Below are 23,797 nucleotides of genomic sequence, written 5' to 3'. Positions count from 1 at the left end.
TGCAATTTCTCACTCGTTTTTAGCCATTTTGCTGCTGTCACAACTCACAAGTGTCCAGTGTGCATGAGCTGTAGCCAAAGCCAAGCCCCTCAAGGCGATTGTCGTTTCTCGGGAGGTGTTGCCTTGGCTGTCCAGGAAATCCACACACGTCAGCCCCCAGATCCGCAGATACCAGATACAAAGATACATCCATCCTCGCCATACACATGTGTGTATCCGAATCTTTTTCTCAGACCTGCGAGCGAGGTCCGGCATTAGCGGTAGATTAATGATCGGCATACTGGCTGCGCCCACGCAGCGGACTAGAAAAATCCCTGGGATGTGAAGCGGAGAAACGGAATTGGATTCCGGCCGCCGGCAGTGAGTGCTCCACATGGGAATTCCTCCGCCGTTTGGCCAACATTCATTAGCCGGGAGCTGGCTGCCGCAAAATGCGCGGCATTGTGGCAATGTTTTTTCCCATTGCTCCTCGTTATGAATATGCAACATTTATATAAATTGTCACGTTTATTGCAGTCAGACTGTGTTTTACTCTCACGCTTTTTCCGCCTTTCGCCCATCAATTTTCTGGCTGTGTGTGAGTGCGACTGCATCTGTCGTTCTAGCAAATCAAAAAGCGGGATCTAGTTACAAAACACTTGCTTATGTTGTAATACCCTGACTGAAGTAGATTTGAAAAAATTTGAATTGCATATGTTTTGAAAGACTTGGCACTTGAGTACTTATAAGATACTTAGAAGAAGAAGTATCGAAGCTAGTTGAAAACAAACTCTTCAAGCTTCCCATCAATCAATTGACATTACAATTTTCGCAGTATTACAAACTATTATAAATTAGACTTGTCATATACTCAAATGATCAATCGAGTCTAAGCGTCTTATATTTTGTTTATGCGGAAAAGGGAAATGAAAGTATTCCCAATTGGGTTGCTAATACCCAAAAGTTATAGAGTATAACAACCAAGTTACAACGAAGCCAGCCTTCTGATGGTGGAACGCGCTTTTGTTGAACGTTGATTGCAATCATAATTTATAAATGTTGCCGACAGTTTGGCGGGTGCCACGATGTTGCAGTTGCTGCCGCCCATATTTCGCCATCAATAAATAAATATTATTTGTCTGTCCGTCTGTCTGTCCGCCTGGCTGACTGGTCAGCCCTGTAAAACGGAGCGATGATGATGGTTAGAGGAGCGACGTTCAAAGCCGAAGCCATTAGCAAGTGATTTGGTGACTTTTTCCAATCTAATTGAATGTGCATGGGCAGGGGACGCTACCATGTCGAGGGCTTAAAGCTGAAGTGTGGTCCAAATGGAGGGAGCAGACAGAGAGTGGAAAATGGCAAGGAGCACTTTAAACTGCCAGGCAGAGTGAATTGTTTCTGTAGCCGGTAGTTTGCTGTTATTCATTCACTCTTTGGCTTGTTTTAATCGCTGCCAGCTCAGTCTAGTTGCGAACTGTTTGCCCATCGGGATCCAGTTCCCAGTACCATAACCCATACCAAACCATACCATACCCATCCGCATTCGCGCTGGTCAAGTGTTGTGGTTGCCATTTGTTTGTGCCAGAAAGCGCAGTGCCGGAGTTCTCGGGGACTCCAGTGATTTACTAGCGGGCGAGGGCATCTGGAAGGAGGGGCGAACGTGGCGTATGAGTGATGCAGCATGCATATTCATACACATTGAGATTCATTGTATTTGCCCTGCATTTCCGCAGTATTTTGTATTTTATCTGCTTTGTTCATGTTCGCCCTACTTACGACTTTTCCGCAATTTCTCTTTTCGCCCTTTACGGCCCTCGAGGGGCAGAGTGATAGTAGAGGGGGCGTGTGTCGCTGTCATATTGCTCGCCTCAGCTGGGGCTTTAAGCAGATTTATTTTCAATTAAACAAGCTCATAACTTGGCCGACAACTTGGCAGAACTTGGCTGTTAGGCATCCACTTTAGAGTCCTGCACGTGTGTATCCTGGCTCTTGGTTCTGGCTTAATTTACGCCACAAATTCAATTTATTTGAGATACACCTAATCCACAAAAGCAAACTTGATTTATCAACATAAATATTTTGCATACAATGTGTGAGCTTGGCCCAATCTTCCCCCCCCTCCGTCAGCAGAATGCATTTCGGTTTGGTTTTTGTTCCATTGTTGTTGTTTTTGTCTCCGGTACATCGATGTGTGCGTGTGTGTGCTGAACGAAATTCAATTTTAATGCACTTGAATGGATTTGAGCAGCGCTTAGTTGACTTGATTACGGGCCTTTGGCTTTGGCTTTGGCTTCGGTTCGGTTCGGTCCACAGAATTTCATTTGCTTTATGGATTTTTGATGCTGGATGGCCGAAACCATTTTTCCCTCGACTCCGGCAAATCAAACACTTCAACAACTCAGCAACGAAACGAGACGAGATGAGACGAAATTCTTCATACTTTTGTGGAAATGTTTGTCAAGCTGCCAGCGCCAAGCCAACATTGCCACGATAGCCACTTCGACGAATCGGGGCGTATTTGTCATAACGCATATAATTTCAAGAGCTCCTCTCAAGTGGGACCGTCGAAAGAAGCAGAGAGCATACATATGCAGATGCCGAGTAAAATGCTAAATACACACAAGCCAGCAAAATGCTGATGATAATGCAAATGAAATTATTTTTACAACATTTACTCTCAAGCGGGCATGTATATGTATATGTATGTATCACCCTAGCTCTGTCCACTCGCTATATAAATCATCATTTGCCTGCTGCAGCTTTCCCCCTGGTGAGCACCCACACACATGTAATGTGCCAGGACACCACATTAATGTCCTGCTGAAAGAGGCGTGAGGATATGAGCTGTGTGCGGTGGGTCCCTAAAAACATGGCATTGCTTAGTGGGCGTGAAGTCCTAGCTTTTGGACTCTATGAGAAGCGCAGAGAAGACTTTAAGTGCAGAAAAGAGATTTTTTGTATTCCTGCATAAAAACTAACTTTATATTCTACTTTACTCTACACTTTACTATATGGAACTCAGATAAGGTCTCCGTGTGACAAATGCTCTTTGTCGGTTGATATACTCCACATGGGATATGTCGTCGTGGGTTTCTCATAACAAACAATGTCAAATGGGCAGCGAGCTCGACCTGAGGGACCTGTGGAAAGTGGCAGCAAAACTAATAATGCGACCCAGGGCGGGGCCAAAGCTCCTGGTAATGCCATTTGGGCCTTGTCCATCTACTCGTACATATGGTCCGCTCATAAGTCATTCGAAAGAGCAAAAACAAATGCTCCGTCAATTGTCGGCCTGCCGCAAATGCTATAAAGCTGACAAATGTCGAACGGGCGCACAGATAGATAGATAGATATTCGCATGGGTTGGGGGATACAAACACGGATCGCAGGTACTCATAAAACTGTCCAAATGTCAATATCCCAGAGACCCACGTTCCCAAAAACGAAAAAAAAATACTTTTCGAGCCGCGTTCGCTTTGATTTCGGTTGGCTGAATGATGAGGGCAGGGGAAAGGGGGTGATGAGCCTGGGCAGGACGAGGAGCCAGGACTTATTTGTTGCTGTCTGGAAAACACCTTGGCCAAGCAATTTCAATTTTACCCACAGCCGACAACAAGAAAATGAACATGTCAACGGCACACGTCGGATATGGACTTGGATTTGGCTTTAGTTTTGGTTTTGCCATTGGGATTGTGCGTGCACTGCAAAAAATTGCATATAAGTTGCAATCAACAGAATAATAGCTAACAACTAATTCAAAGTAATTATGTTATTTAGTATACATTTTTAATAGATTTTTAGACGAACTGAAATGTTATAAGAAAAATGTTGTATATTTCCTGTTACAAGACTTCACTTCAAAGATACGGAATTTACATCTACTTTATATAGACACAATCTTTTTCGTTTTTTTTCTCTGTGTACATTTTTGTGGCTCGGTTAACCTGTCGGCTCTGCTCGGCTGCCCCGATTCGCTGCGCTTCGATTCCATTCGATTCGGTTTCGGGGGGAGGTTCGGCGTTTTTTTGGCAACTTTGTAAATATTACAAAATTTAGGTGTCTCGCTTGGTGAGTGCGCCAATGAAATATTTATGCTCACACACACACCGATGCGGCGTATCTGTGTGCGAGTGTCTCTGTTTGTGTTTGTTTTTGCACGAGCGTCGCCCGTTTTGTGCAAATATAAACCGACCACAGTCAAAAGGGGGTTATGGGGGTTTTCAGGGGGGAGCAGGCTTTCAGGGGGCTGGCGAGCACTGACTGACTGGGCCTGCCAGTTGTCTGATAAACAGACAATTTGCCAAAGTGGATACGTGCATGGCGCGTATAATTTTGGGGCACACCTGAGCCCCCGTTCGGACCTCCTTTCGCATCAGGTCCCCCCAAGCTTTTGGCCTAGACCCCGAGTGGAGCAACAGGAGCAGTGGAGCCCCGCCCTCCGCGCTCCTCTGTGGCTGTATTTTGTGGTTGTGGACTTCAGCCTGATGAGTGTATCTATGTGTGCCAGGGATTGAGTGTGTGCTTAGTTGGTTAGTTTGGCTGATGAAGCGACATTGACAGGCCAAGTGACTTTCATACTAAGCGGCTTTAAATTTGCCCATCGAAGGCTGAGTTTAAATGGAGCTGAAGAGCTAAACCGACGCAATAATAAATGTTCAGCAAGGACTGTAATTACAATTTGTCTAAAAACATACATATTACAATTCATTTTCTGTAATTTATATACATTTACAAGCACTGTTTCCACAAACAAAACTTGGAAATGACTAGTTATTCGAAACCCTCCGTGCTTGAGTCACTGCCTGCCATTTCAATTTTAAGTTTGAAATTTGAAAATTCTCTGACGGCTGTATGCGTCAGTGCCGCCCACACAGCCGCTGGCCATATAGAAGAATCTCCGGCGTAACTTTTACGATTTTAATCGTGCAAATTTATGGCATTTTCCCGCACGATTTCCCCGTGGACGTCGAAGTGCCCGAAAACATGCATATATTCGGAAATAAATTAATGATGAAAACAAATGCCCAAAACGCACACAAAGCAGCGCCTATAAAACTAAACTTTGGCCAACAGTTGCGGGCCACAAAAAACACAGAAATATGCATATATATGTATATATCTTTATCTGCATGTTTCGATGGATATATGTAGTCGGCTAAAGTCAGCGCGAGTTCGGAACTCGGAGTGCCGCTCATAATTTTTGCAGTTGCAGCATAATAAATTTTAAGCCCAGTTCGGCCAACTAGGCATTTTCAGGGTAGTGAGTTATGGCCATGGCAAATCGATGTTGAGTTGAGTAATGGTTACTAACCGGTCTTGTTTTTCTCTGATTTTTTCCAGGTGAACGCCGGCAGCTTGTCCGAGCAGGCTGGCCTCCAGCCCGGCGATGCGGTGGTCAAGATCAATGACGTGGATGTCTTCAATCTGCGTCACAAGGATGCCCAGGACATTGTGGTGCGCTCCGGCAACAACTTTGTCATCACAGTGCAGCGGTAAGTAGATTGAACCATTTGCCAAAACAAACTGCTCAATATTATCGTAATTTTGCTTGTGATCCTTTAGCGGTGGCTCCACCTGGCGGCCGCATGTGACACCGACTGGCAATGTGCCGCAGCCCAACTCTCCGTATCTGCAGACGGTGACGAAGACCTCTCTGGCTCACAAACAACAGGACAGCCAGCACATCGGCTGTGGCTACAACAACGCGGCCCGTCCCTTCGTGAGTGTACTAATTTGCAATCACGCAGAGTATAGCCCCCTTCCCCTGCTCGCACCACATCATTTATAAAATTCATAAACTGGCAGCCCAAAGTTGGGAATGCGGAAAGTTTTAGTGGCCCAGCTGATGCCGACGTCCTGATGATGACCAATGATGTTGATAGTTAGTCCTTGACTGGCCGCACTCCACACCCCACACACGCCTCACACTTTGCGTTTATTTTGTTGTCTGTCTGTGGCTTTTCATATTCATTCATTTCATTTCCGGTTGTTGGGCTGGGATCTCTAACCCCTAACCCAAAAATCCCGTACACCCGTAGACCCGTTCACCCCGAATCCCGAATCCCGAATCCCGAACCCCCAAACGCTCAGTATGAGTTGACAACATTTGCATTTATACGATGTCTGTCTGTCTGACGCTCAGTTTGTTTGTGCGTAGTTTTGAAAAGTGTCAGAATGAGTAATGAATATGAGTGCTAGGATTATTTGCCTGGCAAGAATTAATGTGCAAAAGGTCTCTCTCACACACACATAGCCTCTCACACACCCACGCATCTGTATCTATGCCATGCCATGCATAGTAATGTCTCTTTTGGTGCGTCTGTGTGTGTGTGTGTGATATGCATACATTTACGTATATTTTATTTTTATGAATTTGTATAATAATAGCTGCAGCCAATGACAACGGACATGAAATTGATTTGGGATCATTTTATGTGCCAAGTTTCAGGAACAATATTATGGAAAGCATAGCAACCTAATTTGATTTAGGAGCATGTGAATGATCATAGTTGAAATGGTACGGAGATACTGCAAACACCAATGGCGTTAAAACATGGTGTTGTATTAAAGTTCCTTTTCACACACATATTTCAGTATTCAAGTTCCGAGGCAAACGGGTGCACAACTCAATCTGGCATAGAAATGTATTCCTACCAAAGACAATATGCTGATAATTGATTCTTTTATTTCGAATGCACCATTGATATTTTGAAATTTAATTAGTCAGGCTCTATTTCAGTTAGGTTCGCTTGGTGAGAAGTGCAGAGGAGGGCTCAAACATGAAGTACAATAACTTCCAATTACAATAAGTGCGTGGGCGGACTCCGCTTGTCTGTTCATTCATTTCACCAGTAACTTTGCTCATTTCACACTTTCTGAGCCTCATGTATTTCCTACAACTCACACATGTTTTTCAGTCCAACGGCGGCGATGGCGGCGTGAAGAGCATTGTCAATAAACAATACAACACCCCGGTTGGCATTTACAGCGATGAATCTATTGCGGAAACACTCTCGGCCCAGGCGGAGGTTTTGGCTGGCGGTGTGCTCGGGTAAGTTTTTCCGGGGAAAGTCTGGGCGAAAAGCTGGGCAAAAGGCAACAAACAATTGTCTGGGCCGCAGCCGTGACAGTGCAAAATATCAGGAAAAGTTTTACTTAAAAGTGTTCTTTCCCTGCTCTGCTTTGCGCCGAACCGCTGAAGAAGACGAAAAAAAATACAGACACAACAAATTTAGCAGACTGAGAAAGCAGAAAGCAGAGCGAGCGTGCGAGGAACCGCAGGCCGGTGGAAATGGAGAGTGCAATTTGGCAAATGATAGCCGTTGCTGCAGAAGTCGGGCCAAGTGCTTCGGCTTGTGCCAGTTGTCGACTTTTGCGGGCCAAAACGCACGCGTGGGACCGTGGCCCGCGCCTTTAGCGCTTAATTTCTTTGGGGGATTGCTGGCCAACGCGGCGGATGCGTAACAATCTTGTTGCCGGCACTCACTCACTTAGTGGAGCATACTTTCGGGCTGCGCTGTGTGCATGCCTGAAAGTATGCTACACGCTGAGCTCAAGGGCTCTTGGTTTCATTCACTCCTGCGTTTCGTGTTTTTATCCCAATCGTTAAGCTCACTTTGCTTGCTCTGAGATTCTGGTCTTTTTTGTTCATGTTCCAAGTGTTTTCGTACAGCATCCTGAGCATTCTTAGTAGAAGTTTAATAAATTTCCTCTGCTTTCAGCGTCAACTTCAAGAAGAACGAGAAGGAATACCAGGGCGATCGCTCCGAGGTGCTGAAGTTCCTGCGCGAGGAGGAGACCGGCCAGTCCACTCCAGGTAATGACGCCAACTATGAGCTGGCCCGCCTGCTGCTCATCCTGAACGACGGTGCCAATCCGTTCGTGAGCGATGTGTGGGGCGATTAGCAGGGAGGGCGAGGTGGGCGGGCAGTCTGCCAGATGCTAGCCAATGATTTTTTTAAAACGCCCAGCAGGGACCTTGAAATGGGTGATATTACGAGACACGAATCCAATGTAACTAAATTGTTCTGTTTTTTTGTCGTTTAACCCATCAGACCAGCAGAAGGAGATGGACTTTCGTTTTCTCTATGTGAAGACACATTTCTAGTGCCCACACACAGTCATGTCTATAAATATATAAATATTTATATTAACCAACAATTTCAAAGTCACCTGCACGGATTAAGTCGTAGATAATAAAGTATTATTTTTAGTGAGGAACAATAGGTTTTGTATGGGCAGTCCCTATGTAGTTGATCAATAGCAGGGGTCATGTAGTTTAGTTATCTGATTAGTTTCGATTAAAGCATGAGCTCTAATTTTGTGTCTTGCCAGCTGATTTCTGTCTTCCATTGACTGCTAAAGAAAACCCAAAGACACACCCATTGCAAATCTAACTTCTTTCTATCTTTCTGTCTAACTCATGTTTGTATTTAAACTGTTTTCCATACGCACCAATACAAACAACTATCGTCAACATGGCCAACACCAACACACACATCATCAACAGCATTCGGCAATAGCCACTACGAGCATGATGCACCACAGCAAGTGCAACAACAGCAACAGCCACAACAGCAATACAACCAACACCAGCAACACTATCACCAGCAACAACAACAACAGCAATCGAGCACTACTCGCCATGTCAGCGCCCCCGTGAACTCCCCCAAGCCCCCGAGCACCGGCGGACTCCCAACTGGCCAGAACATTTGCACCGAATGCGAGCGCCTCATTACGTAAGTGCCTCCGATTGGATATCACTACCTTGTGAAAAGAATACGGGGTATTAACCAGGACTGATGTGGTGATAAATGGTCGTATTCCAAGATCTAACAGATCTTTCGTAGAAGGAATTCTTTCAAGATTTCACCTTATTGGACCGATTTATCATAATACCCTCTCTTTTGTGTGTGTGTGTGTGTGTGTAACTAGCATTTGTGTATGCACATTGACTAACAGCAAGCAAAACAGCGATGCTATTGCATTATTAACTGATTTCCAGCAATTAGTGGGGTGCCTAGAGGGTTCGGTTTCCTGGAGCAGACTTTAGGCAGGTTGTTGCACATGATTAAACCAAATAACTCACTGAGCTTTTCCGCTTCAATCGAAATAATGATGCCCGGCTGATTGCGTAGAACCACACAGTCCCGCCAACTTTTACTGGACACAGAGCCACGCAATCGGCGGCAACGAGCGACGCACTCCATTGAACCACCAGCAGCCTCAGCAGGATGAGCGGATTGGTGTACCATTGCAGCCAAATTCACTGGCGCCGGAGGCGTCACACAGGCCCAGCTTGCCGGTGGCCCCGAAGGATAACGAGGAGCAGGCCAGACAGGATCAGCAGGAGCAGCCCGATCCGCGCATCATTGTGCTGCCCATCTGCCCCGGCCTCCAGGGGCCCGAGTACAAGGCCGAAATGGAGGCGGCAGAGGCGGCACTTGCCACCGACCAGGATGGACGACCACGTCCATTGGCCGCCAGCGGACATCCGGCCTGCCAGCTGTGCGGCGTGGGCATTGTGTAAGGATATGCGTTGTTCGCCGTTCAATGATAATTCATGCGTCTGCTGTTGCAAATCCAACCCCGCATCCCCACCCCGTGTGTCTGCACTTTAATTCGCATTTATTACACGAACTCACGGCGGCGAAGTCAATTGTTTGCCATTCACGCCATATACCCAAACAACACCTGGGCTCCAGCCTCAGTTGCAGCTTCAGCTCCCGCAGCAGCCAGGAATAAAGCTCATGTTCCAGACCAGATCCATGGGAACCATCATTTGTATTAATTTGTATGCCAATTTAATTGGCTCGCCGTTCGGGAGCTTAACTCAATAATGCATTATAGCTTTTTACATATTTCTCGCATTACCTGCAACACGGCTAACTGATTGCCTTTGGGGACTGTTGCGATGTACACACACAAATGCACAGAGAACTCTATCAGTAGTAATCCAGTTATCAAGTGCTTTTCGATCAATCATCGAGTTCAGTGTCTGCATTTGAGGGGCTCTTGTATGGGATTGATGTGAAAAAATTAAGTAGTCAAACTATCAGTAACAATAGTAACTATCTTCATGGCGATAATACTTGACATGAGTGAAAGGATACCTTTTTTTTTCTTGATAAATAAAACGAATCATTGTGTGTATTTTCATTGGAGATAAGACTATCATTGACCCATGAAGAGCTTCTCGAACCCACATCATTCTGAAACTCGCGCTAATAATCCCAATTTTTTCACACCAATTTTTTTTTAGTGGCGTTTTCGTGCGCATCAAGGATAAGAACCTGCACGTGGAGTGCTTCAAGTGTGCCACGTGTGGCACCTCGCTGAAGAACCAGGGCTACTACAACTTCAACAACAAGCTCTACTGCGACATCCACGCCAAACAGGCCGCCATCAACAATCCCCCCACCGGCACCGAGGGCTACGTCCCCGTTCCCATCAAGCCGTAAGTGATCGGAGTTATGCCCAATATTTTATCAGATTTTTTGTGGCATGCGCCTTTACACGGCCAATTGGTCGGTGGCGGGATAGGTGAAGTGGGCGGGGCGGGTAGAAGGTCCTGGGCTCACATGAAAATGAAATATAAATAAATTCAGCGTATTCGCATATGCCAAAATACAACTGACATGACGGCGACGAAAAATCGCCCATGCTCAACAGAGAGTATTTACAATGGGAAATACTCTTTTACGAGATATTTTGGATTGAAAGATGTAAATAGTATAGTTGGTATTAAAACATTCCTATATTTTCCTAACGTCTTGGATCTTTAAGGGGGCATAATATAGATAATGATCTAGTTTACATTAGTTGCACATCCATAGATAAATACTTGGTAGACTTATAGTTAGTTTTTCATTAGAACTTCCATTAGATTTTCAAGGCTGAAGACCCTTACAAAGTTCTATGGGTACGAAGGGTATTAGCTCTTCGGTTTCAACTATCCAAGCGTTTTCATTGCCTTTTTTTATTTTTGGCCAATCGCCGCTTTTGGAAATGAAAGAGGCGACACTGATTGCTCTGCTGACGTGTCATCGGCTGTGCCGCAAATTTTTAATAAATGAATTGGCAACATATGTGTGTGCCGCATACTTTGCATGCCAACTAAAACGACGGCAAAAGAGTTGGGAAATCGCTTTCCCCACTTTCCCAGCAATCGATTGGGGTTGTAGGTTGTAATATGAACACACATATATAGCATATGTGGGAAAAACGCCTGAGGAGGGTGTGCGATATTGCTGGTGTGTCAAAAATGCACAAACGACCAGTGACAGTTGCAATTTGCATTTGGCATTTGGAATTTGTTTCGGGTGGTTTTTGGTGGTTGTTTGCTTAATTTAAAACAATGTCGTTGGCCAAACCAAATTAAAGGTCTAGGCACTAGGGGGCCAATTAGGCGAGTGGCTGTTGACAGCCAATTACCGCTGGCAAATCTGATTTATGTGGCACTTGTCTAAGATATATTCTAACTTTTCTATTATTTTCCATTGCTCTCGTGCAGCAACACCAAGCTGAGTGCCTCCACCATCTCGTCGGCCTTGAACTCGCACGGATACGGTGGCAACTCGAACGGCTACTCCAATGGAAACTCCACCCCTGCTCCGGCACCGGTAAGTACCGATTCCGCCAGGTGGCATCAGAAGTCCCACCTGTCAGGTGTTAAGTGTTCCCTGCCGTGGCTAAAACAATGTCAGACACTCACCGGAAAACACAGTTGTATCGAGATAGAGACACAGCCAAACACACAATCAGAAGGCAAGAGCACGGGGTCGAAGGAAAATATTCAGAGGGTATTCCCCAACCCCCAACCCCAAAACCCCCTTCCACCTGAATCTCCTTTTGCAACATTCAATTCTATCATATTGCTAGGAAAAATGTTTGCTTAAACTCAGCACATTTCGCCGGAAGCGCCAGCATCCGACATATGCTAAAATGTTAAAAATCATCTGCAGAACGGAGGGGGCGGCAGAGAAAAATGCAATATAATGCAAAAAGTTTTTACCAGCAAAGAAGTTCAAGCATCTCGTGCAATTTTATCAAGAAACGCTTCTTGTTTACTGTTTTCTTTGGCTGCCGTTCCGCACTTTTCCACTTTTCTACTTTCCTGCCCACAAAGCGATCAAATGAAAACGCAAAAGTTGTATGCATTTGCTGGCAGAGAGCAAAACTATGTGTAGTTATTTCGGTAATTTATATTAAAACATCAAAAGCATAATTTGCACATGCCTTATCAACTGTTGTTCTCAAGTATTATTGATCAAATGGTTAATTCATTTAAACTGATTCGACACGTTGTCATGCCATTTTCCTTGTTTATCTGTGTGTTTGTCTGTGTTTCCATTTAGTTTCTCTGTATTTTTGCGTGAGTTCTCTGCTTGCCTTGCATGGATTTTGTGTTTATGTTTGTTGGATCGACCTACGGCTGATTGGGTGAGCAGATCAAGGGCTTGGAAATCGGGATGGGTGTGTTTTCATTGAGAGATTGAAGACTTCCCCCTTGGCACGGACTGTCGAATCAATCCGATCGACATGGCCAGATTGATTGCGCGGCGGTATAAATAGTGTACTATTTTTCTGTTTTTGCCGCGGCCAGCGCATTTCGCGAAAATGTGCAATGGCTGCTAGAAGCTAAATATATATGCCAAGCGCTGCTTTTTACTCATTCGTTCGCGGCTATTTATTTTATTTTTTGCCTTTTGGCCATCTATAAAAAACACATAGCTGCAGCGCGTTGGCAGCTTTTTGGCCGCCGTGGCCGCAGTTTCTTTGCGCCCTGTGCTCAGTGCGCATCTCGTTCCCAGCAACGGAGTCTGTGTGCGTGTCCGTGTCCGTGTCCGCGAAGTGTCCGTAACTGTGTCCGCAGCGAGCGGACAACGGAGAAGGGATCGCGGTGCCCACGGAAAGTGTCCAGAAATCGGTTTGCGTACAGCACTCCAACGATCGACGATTAGCGAATCAAGTGAAACGACTCTATTTCAGTGACTTCAGCAGAAGAACACACTTCTAGCGAATCGGATTTGCAAAGGTTGCATAATCACCCGAGTGGATTAACCAAGGAATATGGCTCTTTATTTTCAGCATTCCTCTATGGGAGTGATGCTTTTATTTAGCCCGCCCATTGACCTTGACCTATTAGCCATTTTTAGAACACCAATACAACCAAAAACACACACACAGAATAAAGTATACGCACTGGGGTTTTAGTTCATCAGCCGTAGGTTGTGCTCCACTTGCAACGCTCGCGCATTTTAATTAACCGCCTTTGTTAACCCCCCGCCTGCCCGCATTAACCCATTTAGCCTGAGTCTGAGAGCAGCCAGGAGTTGCCCCTGCCACCGCCCCCCTCGCCCACTCAGCTGCTGCAGTACGAGGCGGAGCAGCAGCAGCATCAGCAAGTCCTCCCGGAGCCACACATGTCCACCATCCAGCCGCCACAGCAGCAGCAGAAGCTGGAGCACACTCGCACCCACAGCAGCCTGTCATCCATTTCCAGTGGCTCTTCCTCCTCCGGAGTGGGCGGCAGCGGCAGTGGGAGTGGCAGCGGTAGCGGCGTGGGCCAGAGCCAGCAGAGTTACTCCTCAACTCTGTCCCTGGATCGCTTCGGTTCGCCCCTGCACTCGCGCCAGACATCCGGCTCCTCCACGTCACTGGAGGTGGCATTGGCTGCTTCTGGCGCTGGCCAGGGTGATAATTACATCATGACGCCGCCCTCCCCGCCGCCACCACCTCCTCCGCAGGCTCAGTCCGTGACGAATTACAGGCTGCAGGCTGCACAGAACGAGAACGACATGAATACGCAGAACAAGAGCCCCAATGCGTACAACCAGCTGCTGAAAGAGTACTCCAACAAGCTGCAGCAGCAACACCACCACAACACCACACAGCACACGACAGCGACAACAGCACCCTCACTGAAACACAACAACACGGCCAAGCCATTTGCAGTGGCGGCAACAAGCACACCCCAACAACACCTGCCACACCAACAACACCAGCAACAGCCGCTTGTGGCAGCGCTAACGGCGACACTTGCTAATCAATTGAAATTTAACCCACATCAGGTTGCAAGCTCTCAAGCAACAGCAACAGTAGCAACGGTAGCACCATCCGCTGCAACAGCAGCAACTGCAGCAGCAACACCCCAAGCAGCAACAGCAACAGATAGCCCAGCTGCAACAGCATCATCATCAGACAATATGTCGGCCTACGTGGCAGATGAGCCCTCTTCGATTTATGGCCAAATTAGCGCCGATTCGGTGGCCTTTGCCCCACCACCACCACAGCCACCCACAGCCGGCGGTGGCGATCAGCCCTTTGAGTACGTCACGCTCACCGGCAACGTCATCCGCAGCGTGCATCCTCCCGGAAAGGGGGCGTGCCCAAGCTACAAGGTAAACCATCCCACTCCGCCCCCCAATATGGACACAAGGTCGAGGTCAATGAGCAACAGGGAGGAGTTCGATTTAAATGGGCACTTGGAACGAGATAACTTCGTTAACCCAAAATCAATGCAGCATTTAAAATTGTATAACAAAATCTCGTACTTTAGGCATCAATTTATAAATGTAAAAATTAGACCACATTTGTAGCATTTTTTTTATCAAAAATATGTAGTGACAACCCTGCTGCTCACTGACCTTGCCCCAATTGAATGACCATCGACTAGTCCAAAACGTAAGTACTTCGCACTCTGCTCCGCTCAGCTCGCGCCGCAGCTCGCTCAGATCAGGCCCAAAAAAACTAATCGACCCGTGTTAAGTGTTGTAATGTGTTAGCCCCGAATGAAATCGAAGTTAGTGTCTTTCAAAGAGAGCCCCACTAATAGCCCACTTCCAATTTTTCCCGTCCAAAGGTGAACCAGGGCTATGCTCGTCCGTTCGGTGCCGCCGCTCCCAAGTCGCCGGTGTCGTATCCGCCGCAGCAGCAACAGCAGTCGCCGCGTCCCGCTCCCGGTGGCCAAAACCCGTACGCCACCCTGCCCCGCAGCAATGTGGGCCAACAAGGTAAGGATGATGATGACGACGGCTGTCTGTCAGAAGGTGAATGGGTCTAGTCGCTTAAGCCAATTGGGATTTTGTACCATATCTTTGTACCATATACCGACCACCTGATATAGCCCGCTATTTAGTTCCTTTTGTTGTTAGCCTGAGAATATATGAGTGATAGACGAGGCAGTCGATCGATTGTTGTATAGTATTAACCGGATTTCTGTTTTGTAACAAAAATGAGTTTTATATATATATATATCTAAATACGTTTGTTTATCGAAATAAATTGCACATGACTTAACCGTAAAGCCGTGGACCAAAACGAAAAGAACTAACCAACAACAGTCCTCAGATGATCGAAATTATCGAGATGCTTGTGGCAAAATTTACTAAAACCATTTTCTGCTCGTTATACCCCGCCCACGTCAGCAACTAAATGAAAACTATTTGGCAAATGTGGCTGCATAAAACATTTAGCATAGCTTAGGTTACTCTACACCCTGCTCTAAGCATATATATATATATATATTGTGTGCTGCCCGTGTATATATACCGATTTCTCTGTGCTGTGTACATATGTAGGTCGTAATGTAAGGTACCAACAACAACAGCAGCAGCAATACAACAATCAACAGAAGCAGCAGTATAGGAACTCTTACCCCATGGGATCTAATTATAGCACCCCGAGTCAGTCCCCCTACATCACCTCCAACACCAACAACTATAGCAGCAGCAACAGCTACAATAACAACAACTATAGCACCTACAACAATAATAATGTGTACCGAGGTAAAAATGCAGCCGAAATGCAACATGCAAATCGCATTGCCTCGCAGCCAAAAGTTCTAGTTTGAAATTCACTGCCGTAGATTAACTCACTTGTTGAGTACTCGTACCCGTACGATATCATCCGAAAGTTTCTGCTTTAAAGAGTTCTGCCATATCACATGCCCGCATAAAGCCCATATAAGCCCATTCAGGTTGAAGCACACAAATGAATTTCATTAGCAGGATCGATTATACGACATCTCAACCAACGACCGAATGCATTAATAATGGAAACATTTTGTTGACAAACTCAATCAATAGGTGGGGCAGCATTTTAAAATGTGTTTATCATTATTATGGGGCCCAGACGGGAAATTAAAACTGACAATGGCCGATGTAACCGCGGGTCGGAAAATGTCGGTGGGGCGGGGCGGGGGCGGTGCTATCGGCGGTTTCAATGCCAATGCGATTGCCATCTTCCACTTCCGTGTGCCAGTCGAAAGTGCTGAGAGGCGAACTGCGAATGCAGATGCGAAATCGAAGGGAAGGGGGGTAAACGCGGGTGCAGCTGTGTGGAGAAACCCAACCCAACACAACCCAACCCAACAAAACCCCAAACCAACCAAACCAAACCGATCCGAAAAACCAAACCAAATGAAAGCAAACCAAAGCGATACGCTGCGTATACGTAACGCGTTGCCATTGCAACGAAACGGGACCCATTCATGTTCACAGAAATAAATGATATAAAATGTATTTGGTTGCCGCTGCAATTCCTGCCTCAGCCTGCGTGGCTGTTGCCATTGTGGTCGCCTCCTCCGCTCCTTTTCAACAGGATAGGGCTTTAAATGCAGCGCAAATATCCCAGCGAAATGAAGAAGGTCGCACACAGTGGGTGGTAAAAGTAAATGGCCAAAAAGTCAAACTAAGGCTGGGAGATCATGGAAATCAATGCCAAATATTGGATTGAAGTATCATGAAGATTCTAAATATCAAAAAGTCAGTTTTGGGATATTCATTTTTACTGTCCAATTTTAAATTCCTACTTTTATATTGTGCGTTTGATTTTCTTGCTCACTGTGATTCTGCGGCTTTAACAAGAACACTTTGGGATCTCTCGTGGCAATTTCTGGTATTTTTTCTTCGCCAACTGCACATATGTATATCCTTGCAGCTCCGTGTTTGTCTGTTTGTTTGTTTGTTTATCAATTACCGCGCTGCCATGCTGGCTGTCATAACGGAAATGAATTAACAACAAATATGGCCGCGCCAGCAATCGCACTACCAATTTATGGGCCAATTTTTGCAGGGCCGCGCATTCGTTAAGCACTTAAAAATGCAATTAGCAAGGGACGCGAACTGCGAAGGCTCCCTCTGCACACATAAATCTTCATTTGGCCAGGAATCAATCTCCTAATCAAGGCGAAAATCACGCACAACCGCAGAAATCATTTGGGGTTTTCGGTTTAGGGTTTCGTTTGTCTGCTCCACGCCCAAAAAAATCGAGTGGCGGCATATGAGCAAATCCAGTTCCCAATTGCTTGGAAAGGGTGGGGCTAAGGAAAAAAAACCAGAAATGTGCTGGCAAACAAATGTTTGCCTTGCACAAATGCCAGCACGCAGCACAGGCATCTTTTCCCACACGGAGCGGGAAATGTAAACGAAAGCAGATAAATTACCAGCCATTATTATACGAACAAGCATCCGCCTCAGTTTCACCCAGGAATTTTCCGGACTTTTCTTGGCGAGAGCGGCCGCATATTGAAGCGTGCCAAGGGGCCATACATCAAATGGTTGGCATTCGTCAGTGCGAGGATTTATCGAGGGCACTTTCACCATCTAATTTCTGTGATCGGGCGGAACTATTGTCCCGGGCCGGGCCCCCATTAGCCATTATCCCACGAATAACTTTTGTTTTGGTTTCTGATTCTTTTAGGTTACGGTTACCCCTACACGTATTAGAATATCCCCCAATGCCACACCCACAAACACACTCAGCCGCAAATGAAAGGGCGTGCAAAGTTGGCGAAATACTGGAAATTCTACGAAATACCTAAATATTAAAACCTTAAATTGATTGGAATACTATGAGTTTTAAGCAATAAACTGCCAATCTATACTTCAAACTACAACCCTCATGAAGATCTTTATAAGAACCATAGTATAAATGCTTCGTGCCTAACCGCATACCGCTTAAAGCGCTCTAAGATATATGGTATATTCTCAGATACATATCTGTGTCTATATACATAAGTACTAATCGAACTGTGTCCCCTGCTATTCTAAGAAATTTCCTTTCTTGCACAACTTTGCATGCCTTTTGTCTAAAAAACAAAAAAAAAAAAAAGAAAACAATAGAATGGGGGTGAAAACAGGGCCAAAAATAATAAACATAAAGAAGAACTTTTGCCTCTTATTATGGCCGAAAAACTTTCTGTTGCTGCTGCCAACATTTTTGATATGACAAAATATTTGCGGCAATAATTTCGTTTCGTTGGCCTGTTTGTTTTCCGTTTTGTTTCTGCCACAGAAACGGTCCTTTGTCCTCGTGTTGGTCGTGTGTTTCTGCCATTTTCAATTTCTGCGAAATTACAGCCAATACCGAATTATGCATAATAAAATCCAATGACTACCTGTCGACGCCATTTTCCCAATGCTGAGCTGGGGCGCCTCCATTTGTTGTTGTATATTTTCGTTTTTTTTTTTTCTTTCTTTTTTTGAGGGGGGAGTCAGACGTGGTCCCATAAAAAATGGAAGTAAATATGCGTGCCTAGCGCGGCGAATTTCCCCGCTCCCTGTGTGTATGCGCGTGTGTTTATTGTTGCTCGCCATGAAAATGGCTCTGAAAATAAGAAATAAAAAATTTATTTGCCCCGGCTTGGTGGGAGGGGGGTGGGGGGTCATAAAGCGACTATTGTTGAATCGCATTTAATATTTTCCCTCTTTATACGGCCAGCGATACACCGTTGTTTGTTTGTCTGTCAACAAATTGCAATGGGGTGTGTGGGGTTGGGCGTGAAACTTTTCCGATCCACTCATTGCTTCGCTTCGATTGAGTTGCCTGACTTAACCGTCTTCCTGCTCGACTCTGCGTGCCCTCAACTTGACCATCCATACACCACTTGAGACACTCGAACCACTCCAGGGACCATTACCCACACTAAACACCACAAGCTGAATCACGACTGAGTTGCTTTAGTTTTTTGCCGCCAATTGCCTTGTAGTTTTTAGAACAAGTTGTGTATATAGTCTTAAATCGCCTTCGAATCCGCTGCCGCTGTCAACGTTGCACCACCACTACTGATCCGAACCACCGAACCACTGACCACTGATCCAACTGATCCAACACCAACGCTCTGCCGCTTTCTCAGTGCCAAGGACTAACAAGCGCTTGTCTTTTGTTTCTTTCTGCTCTTATATTTGCCCTGTCCGCCAAATAAAAACAAACAAACCAAACTAACCATGCTCCCTGAAACACACAAATGTACCTGCCCCCAAAAACACTTGACCCCTGCTGTCTGACCCTTCCATCGGAAAGGTGGAGGGGCTGTGGAGGAACTGCAGCCGGAATTCGAGGAGGAGGATTGCTATGAGATGGACATCGAAGTGGCCCTGGCCGCAAGTCGTCAATCGCAGCGTGGCTCTAGTTTCACCTGGCCACCGCCGCAGGATGATAGCCACTTGGCGCCCACCGCGGCGCCACTCTATATCCCCCCACCGGAGACGCAACATGTGGTGGTTTCGAATCCGGTGCAGCAAGTGCCTCCATTGCCACCTGGAGGTGCAACTGCTCGACTAGATCCGCAACCTGAAGTTGGAACCTCGGCCAATGGAGCTCCGCAGTGGCAGAGTTACTCCGCACCACAACTAACAACCGCGAGTGCCCACCAATTGGCGGAACAGGAGTCTAGCTCGGATAGCTATACATCCACCTCGACCACCACGACCACCACTTCGGAGGAGTATCAGCGAATGTACGCAGCCCAGGTGCAGGCCTATCAAATGCAGGAGCAATCTGGCTCAGAGTTCGATTACCAGGTGGATTACGGCAGCACCCAGGATTCTATACAGGACTATCCGTCCGGCAGGAGAAGTGCCCAAGAGTGCGTGGACTCCCTAGCTGTGCCCCTGAGCACCTACAAGCTGGTCGATATGGTAAGGGAGGTTACACCCAGTCCCGTGACCACGCCCACTCAAACTCCTGCTCCTGCTGCTCCCACGACCCGTCGCGTTGTGTTCAACGATGAGCCCGAGATCAAGGAGTTACCCCAACTACCCGTGGAACTGGAGACCATACCGGAAGCCTCCGAAGCTGTAGAAGATCGCGAGGGTCTTGTGATCGAACAGCGATGCCAGATCCTGGAGAGCGAACGCAAGTTCCAGCCCACACCCGAGATTAAGATTGAGATTGCCCCAGTGCGCCAAATACCTCCGACCAAGATTCCCAACCCAATGCCCAAGGAGTGGATTAATCCCATGATTCGAGTCTTGACCACAGCCCCGGAAGTTCCCTTCCACCTGGTGGAGTGTCCTTTTCCCCGGCCTTGTGGTGATGATTTTGAAGCGGAGGCAGCCGCCGCCGAAGCTGCCAAAGCTCAAGAGGTTCCGGAACCTCTTCCTCCACAAGTTTCTGCTGCTCCACCGGCAACAGTTCCCGTTGAGCCATCACCTGCTCCCTTGAAGGAATCTCCTCCCCGGGGATCCCGACTCAGCCAAGCTATGGTTACTGCTCCCGAGTTCGAGCTCAAGTTCGCCCCTCCCGCTGACCAGGGCATCCCACTTCCAGAGGAGACCAAGCCCTATATGCCACCACCCATTGACACGAAGCCCTATTTGAGGGAGGATTACCGACCCAAATCACCATTTGTGAGTGCTCTAACCACCGCTCCCGATCGTCCCTTTGAAGGTCACTTCGATAAAGATGTGCCCATCCACATGATTGACCTGCCCACCCCCAAAGAGCACCTGAACATGTGTGATGCCCTATGCACCGCCCCAGAACGTGGTTACACTCCCCTGAATCCCGAGAATGCTATGCATCGCGTAGACGAGGAGCAAAAGCAACAGGAACTCAAGAAGCGTGAATTTCAGGTGCTGGATCACGAGGAAGAGCTGGGAATCCGACCGGAGCCTCCTCAGTCCGTGGAATACTACGAAACGCGGAGAGATCAACCACGGAAATCCTCCGCCTTTGCGGCTATGCAAGCATTCCAGCCATCCCGTGAACCCTTGTCCTCGAACACGGCTTCTAATGCTGGAAGTGTGGCCGACACCCCAAGAGCCTCGATTGTGTCTGCCTTGAAGGAGGAAACCGATCTGGAGTACCAGAAGTACCTAAAGGCTCAGCAGCGCAACCAGAAAAGATTGGACTACTTCCACCAGAAAGAGGAAGAGCTCTCGGGTCTGCAGGGGCAGCAGCTAACCCAACTTCAGAGGGAGCTCTCCAACCAGCAACAGAGTCTCCTGAGCCAACAGCAGCTGCAGCAATCAAAGTTGTTGCAACTGCAGCAGTGCGTCCAGAGCCAAGAGTTGAAGCAACAGATGCAGCATCTCACCCAGAAGTCACAACAGCAACCTCCTCAAGCTAATCAACAGCAGCAACAACAGCAACAGCAACGGGGTACCCAACAGCAGCAACACTCCCAAGTAACCCAAAGAACCCAACAGCAACAGCAACAAGTGTCCCAACAAGTAACCCAACAGCAACAACAAGAACACTCTCTGCTATCGCAAACCACACTCGCTGAGACCCAAACCCTTCAGGCCAATGCCCAGTCTCAGAGTTCCGCTTCCTACAGCTCCAAAGCGACTGCTTGCTCTAACTCCTCTTCCACAGTCCCACCTGCCAACACCTCTACCGCTTTCGCACCTGCTCCAGCTCCAGCTCCCACCAGCATACCTGTCCGCCCATCAGCTATCGCTGTACAAAGTAGCTACTGCAGCCAGTTCGATGCCCACGAACTGATCGAGGAGACCGCCGAGGAGCTCGAGCACTCGGAGGTCCTGTTCCCGCCGCCTTCCCCGCTGAGCCACCTGACCAAACAGGGCAAAGCCGTACAGTCCGGCCTGCACAAGGCGGACAGCATCCCCAAGTACCAGCGCAACTGGACGGTGCTGCCCACCCAGAGTCCCATTCGCACTCCGGAACCGCAGGAGCTGCGCGAGAACGTACCGCTGGCATTCGTGGATGCTCCAAAAGCACCAGTTACTAGTGACTCTTCCACTGTACATAGACCCATTGCCCAGGTTGCTGCGCCGACAACTGTGGTTGCTCCTTCTCGGGAACGGGAGAAGGAACGGCGGCCCCAGCTGTCGGTGCCCATTATTGTTGAGGATCGATCGGGTCCAGTAACGATGGCTTTCCAACCGTTAGACGAACTGGTGCGACCGGATCAGGCCCTGACGCCCACCAGGCCGTACACCCCGTCGCTGACCAACAAGCCGGCTCCAATTGTGCCCTTCTATCAGACAGAGGAGAAGCTCGTCTTCGAGGAGTGCTCGGCCACCCATGCCAGGAACTACAACGAACTGAACGCCTCGCCTTTTCCAGACAGAACACGTTCTCCGGCTCCAGGACCACCGCCAAATCCGCTGAATGCCATTCGAGCACCGAGGATGAAGGAACCGGAAACCAAGTCCAATATTCTGTCCGTGTCTGGAGGTCCTCGCTTGCAGACGGGCTCCATAACCACTGGTCAGAGCTACCAGGGACAACTTTTGGCCCACTCCGAGCAGAGTTCCCAGTCGGCCAGTCAGAGCTATAACCAGCAACCGGAGAGGATTACGGAACAAAGGGTGGGCAACCTGAACATACAACAAAGGGAGCAGTCATCTCAGCTGCAGCAGCAAGCTCTATCGCAGACTCAGAGTCAGACACGCAGCCAGGTGGGAAATACCCAAATCGAAAGACGTCGTAAGGTCACCGAGGAGTTCGAACGCACCCAGAGTGCTAAAACTATTGAGATCCGAACTGGCTCCCAATCTGTCAGTCAATCGAAGGCCCAGTCACAGTCCATCAGCCAGGCCCAGACCCAGGCTCAATCCCAGTCCCAGAATCAGTCGGATACAGAACGTCGCTCTTCGTACGGCAAGACGGGATTCGTGGCCAGTCAGGCGAAGCGTCTTTCCTGCATGGAGGAAGAGATTAGCAGTCTGACCAGCCAATCGCAGGCTATTAGTGCCCGGGCCTCTGCTCTCGGAGAGGGCTGCTTTCCCAACCTGAGATCGCCCACCTTTGACTCGAAGTTTCCACTTAAGCCGGCTCCCGCGGAGTCTATAGTTCCGGGGTATGCAACTGTTCCGGCGGCCACAAAGATGCTAACGGCACCACCACCGGGTTTCCTGCAGCAGCAGCAGCAACAGCAGCAAAGGTCTGCCTTCTCGGGTTACCAAGCCACAACTTCATCGGTGCAGCAGAGCTCATTTGCGAGCAGCTCGAAAGCCACCACCTCATCGCTCTCATCCTCATCAGCATCTGCTTCAGCATCAGCATCCGTCGCGAGATCGTCGCAAAGTCTAACCCAAGCTTCTGCTATTACTACCACCACTAATAACCAGGCCACCACGGCCTACAGGAGCAGCAATGGCAGCATTACCAAGCCTAATCTGGCCTCGCGGCCATCCATCGCTTCCATCACAGCTCCAGGATCAGCAAATGCTCCCGCTCCATCGGCAGCTTCAACCAAAGCTACTGCTCCATTCAAAGCTCCGATTGTTCCAAAATCGGTGATAGCGAACGCCGTTAACGCCGCTGCTCCGCCTGCGCCCGCTGTCTTTCCGCCAGACCTGAGCGATCTGAACTTGAACTCTAATGTGGATAATTCCCCAGGTGCCGGAGGAAAGAGCGCTGGCGCCTTTGGAGCCACCTCGGCGCCCAAGAGGGGCAGGGGTATCCTGAATAAGGCAGCCGGACCCGGAGTGCGCATCCCACTGTGCAACAGCTGCAATGTGCAGATCAGGTGAACAGAGCATCCTAGAGTTTGTTGTGTTCAAAGTTTGATTCTAATGTTAACTGTAATGGTTGTTATTTATTTGCGCCCGTTGATGATTCT

The 23,797-nt window shown here is 47.7% G+C and overlaps 1 protein-coding gene across 22 annotated transcripts in view; it reads left to right on the top strand.

The window, feature by feature from the left end:
* The window catches only part of LOC6609327 (PDZ and LIM domain protein Zasp), a 54,568-nt gene that overhangs the window by 28,299 nt on the left and 2,472 nt on the right, over positions 1–23,797 (top strand). For 2 of the 22 annotated variants that reach the window (XM_032716186.1, XM_032716185.1), the window contains exons 3-12: positions 5,320–5,471; positions 5,542–5,698; positions 6,897–7,030; positions 7,701–7,795; positions 9,117–9,504; positions 10,241–10,435; positions 11,492–11,600; positions 13,290–14,381; positions 14,843–14,993; positions 19,285–23,704. In XM_032716186.1, the coding sequence (XP_032572077.1) occupies positions 5,320–5,471; positions 5,542–5,698; positions 6,897–7,030; positions 7,701–7,795; positions 9,117–9,504; positions 10,241–10,435; positions 11,492–11,600; positions 13,290–14,381; positions 14,843–14,993; positions 19,285–23,704 (6,893 nt within the window). Of the gene's footprint in view, positions 1–5,319; positions 5,472–5,541; positions 5,699–6,896; positions 7,031–7,700; positions 7,796–8,488; positions 8,718–9,116; positions 9,505–10,240; positions 10,436–11,491; positions 11,601–12,722; positions 13,016–13,289; positions 14,382–14,842; positions 14,994–15,560; positions 15,768–17,682; positions 17,879–19,284; positions 23,705–23,797 lie in introns of those variants that run through there. The other 20 variants (XM_032716195.1, XM_032716198.1, XM_032716200.1 and 17 more) reach the window with 20 other exon arrangements.

This window comes from Drosophila sechellia, chromosome 2R, assembly GCF_004382195.2.
Source record: "Drosophila sechellia strain sech25 chromosome 2R, ASM438219v1, whole genome shotgun sequence".
Taxonomy (NCBI): domain Eukaryota; kingdom Metazoa; phylum Arthropoda; class Insecta; order Diptera; family Drosophilidae; genus Drosophila; species Drosophila sechellia.
The sequence above is the reverse complement of the archived record's forward strand: the minus strand, read 5'-3'. Positions and strand labels throughout refer to the sequence as shown.